Genomic DNA, 3,174 nt, shown 5'->3' on the forward strand with positions numbered 1-3,174 from the left:
TTGAGCTCACTAAGATGCTTTCTCACATCTTCCACATCACCTGGAGGTAAGCATCTGGAGCGCTCTCTAAAGGGTGTGTCATCAGTCACACGAATGGTGTGCTCACTGCTCTGTGCACAACCAAAATCAAACTCTCTGCAGGAGAAAACCTCTTTTCTTTCCATCATCTTTTGACACAGTCTCTGCTTCCACTCGGGAGGCACAGGAGAGTCACCAAAGTTGAAAGAAGATGGGGATAGTTTGGATGGGAGGGGCTTAAACTTCTCTTTTACAGGAACTGTGTTGACCATATCCACAGGAAACAGGTGAGCAATAGGCATGCCACGTTTTACAGTCACATCATGGCTGGACACATTTCTCAGAGTCACTGGGATGCGACGACAATGAGCTGCTGTGGACTTTTCAACCATGGGCATTACCAGAAGCTCATCAGGGAAATCTCCCTCCTCTGGGCGGTCTATGAGAACAGTTTGACTAGAAAACTTTCCAGGAAATTTTGGGATGCCATTGACTGTTGCAACCCCACCAGGTGGCAGAGTAAAAGGCTTAGCTCCAATGAACCAGACTGTCCCACTTTTCAGTTCGGCTGTGTCCTCAGGAGTCTCCTGGAACTTTTCATAGCCTTTCTTTATTTCTGGGTGAACCGAGAGGGAGTTAAGGAAATTATCGCCCCCTTGTGTTTTGCAGGATTGGAACAATCTCCTTACTATGGAGGTGTTTGTGCCAACCACAATAGAAGCCTCGCCTTTCATGGCCGGATCAGGACATACGAGCACAAGTGTTTCAATGGTCTCTGCTACACCAAACACATCTCCATTAAACTCAAGCTTCAAGCACACATAGCCATCATATGGATACTGGTCTACACTGAGGCCCCATATCTCAAGACATTCAATAGGTGTCAATGGTAGGTGCTTCAGATGCTTGTTGTAAAAGGAGCAATACAGTACAGTGACTTGAGACCTGCTGTCAAGTAAGGCTTTCGCATAAATGCCCTTAATTTGTACAGAGACAACAGAGCTTGGTCCCACTACACCATCTGGCAGGCTAGCCTTCCTTTCTGGTAGAATGACACACTTTGTGGAATGTATCTTCTCCGGGGCTTCAGGCCGTTCCTCTACTGAGCCCCTGTGAAGTTTCCTGTTGGCGGTTTTATTTTAAGGAGATGTTTGTTCACTCTTCTGAGATTTTCTGGGTTTTCACATTCACGTTGAAAGTGGCCATCTTCACGACACCTATAGCAAAAGACATCAGCACGATACTTTCGATTGAAGCAGCTACAGAGGCAGAAAGCAAGCGTGTGACCTGGCTTTTAAGACCTTGCAATTCTTTTCTTAGGCTCTCTATGGCAGGATCCTTTTCACTCTTGACAGCTACTGGCACAGGATCTGGCTGAACTGCTGTAACTGAGGCAATAGAACAATCTGCTCTCCTCATCCCTTGGGCTGTGGAGTCAACATTCTTTACTATTTGTCTTTCAAGAGACATTTCCACTGATTTCACGAAGCAGTTCAGTGAAGCTGGGAGGCAGCTCGAGTTTGTACATCATTCTTATGCGGAGGGCAGTGAGGTCATGAGACAGGGCTCCTCTAGCAACTTGTTCAATACGTATACGGTTCATGTCATTCACTTCAATTCTACCTTTACGATGAACTGCATGCAACAACTTATCTAGTCTGAGTAAATATGCTGACAGTTTCTCGTCTTCCTGCTGGAATGTGTTGTGAAACTTCACCATAAGATCCGTTGCACTGTCTGTTGCACCAAAAGCAGTTTCCAGGGCTTTGAGATAGTCATTGGCGGTTGCATGAGGATTACTGACTCTTAGGCACCGGACAATATCTGCTGCTGGCCTTTTAAGACTCTCAGCTATTCTCTGTTTCTTAGCTGTATCAGAGCACTGCCACTCATCCAACATATGGGCAGTCTGCTCAGCCCAAGCATCATACTCTTCCTCGCCATGAGGAGTTGGCTTTACACCTGAAAACAGGCGAAGTTTACGATAGCCTTGACACTTTTCCACTAGTGAGGAGATGGCATTCACAAGCTTTGTGTTTAAGTCTGGGGCTGCAGTGTGAGCAGGAGTAGGGGTAAGGAGTCCTGTGATGTCAGATAAAGTCTTCCCTTCATTTGCTAGGAACGACAGTAACTTTGTCTGGAAATCTTCCTGTCCACTGGGAACTGGGCAACTCTGGCTCTCACCAACACTGACTACCCAAAGTCCCAACTGCTCCCCAGCTACTAACTGTTCAGGTATGTTAGCTGTGGTCACATCATTTGAGGTCTCAACTAACACTAGTTGGCTTTTGGCATTCTGCCCTAAACACCTCCCTCTTATTTTACAATGACCAAATATTTTAGCCCCATCCAGTACTTTGTATACCACCTCATCAGTTACATCAAAAGAAACTTCACTCAGTACAATTGCTTTCCGCTCTTCACCACTGAACATAATATTAATAAACCAACAGGGTGCTACATTTAGAATGCACAATACTTAATTAATTATGCTGTATGTTTTTGGGGAACTTATATTTAACATGACTAGCTGCTAGCATGCTCATAAAAGATGCTATGGTATTCTTATGCAGCATGACGTGAGATCATCTACAAGGGCTCTGGAAGTATGGCGTTGTGAATGTGAGTTGTAGGAGTGCCCTCCAGTGAAAATTTGATTATGCTGATATTAAATGCAAATGCAAACATCATGTGGGCATGCAACTGCATCGAGGGGAGCAGCAAAAGAAGATCTCCACATGTATCATTTCTGTCGAGATACTTTTCAGGAAAGATATTTGTCTGTTAGTGATGCTAAATATAGTGCTATGAACTGATTACATGATGGTGGATGGGCTGCCCATGGCAGTGCACCAGTATATTAAAGGGAGATGTGTATGAAGTTTCCTGTTTATTGAGTTTGTGGTTGTAGCTGAGGCTAGGAAAATAAGACCGTTATTAGATTATACTATATTATAATCTGTTTGTTTGATTGGGCCTACAAGACTCTTCCTTGCAGATTGCTTTTGAGTCAGGCTTGATGTATAGCAAACACAGGCTTTATGCAAAGATTAGCCTACCACTAATACAGTGTTAATATGTTTGTACTGGAAGCTGTCAGGGGATTTACAGCATTCATTGTAAAACACGGCAATAAAGAGACAACCAGAACACAGG

At 44.2% G+C, this 3,174-nt stretch overlaps 1 protein-coding gene across 1 annotated transcript; it reads right to left on the reverse strand.

Moving 5' to 3' along the window:
• Positions 1 to 1,477: 1,477 nt before the first annotated feature.
• On the reverse strand, positions 1,478 to 2,452 carry LOC128321913 (paraneoplastic antigen Ma1-like). The gene has a single exon (XM_053242447.1). The coding sequence runs from the start codon at positions 2,450 to 2,452 to the stop codon at positions 1,478 to 1,480; it is 975 nt and encodes a 324-aa protein (XP_053098422.1).
• Between the last annotated feature and the right edge of the window lie 722 nt (positions 2,453 to 3,174).

The sequence above is a fragment of the Pangasianodon hypophthalmus genome, chromosome 2, assembly GCF_027358585.1.
Source record: "Pangasianodon hypophthalmus isolate fPanHyp1 chromosome 2, fPanHyp1.pri, whole genome shotgun sequence".
Lineage (NCBI taxonomy): Eukaryota > Metazoa > Chordata > Actinopteri > Siluriformes > Pangasiidae > Pangasianodon > Pangasianodon hypophthalmus.

What these genes read in the sequence shown, in the direction of transcription:
- LOC128321913 (XM_053242447.1), bottom strand. Translation starts at nt 2,452, where the DNA reads ATGTTCAGTGGTGAAGAGCGGAAAGCAATTGTACTGAGTGAAGTTTCT.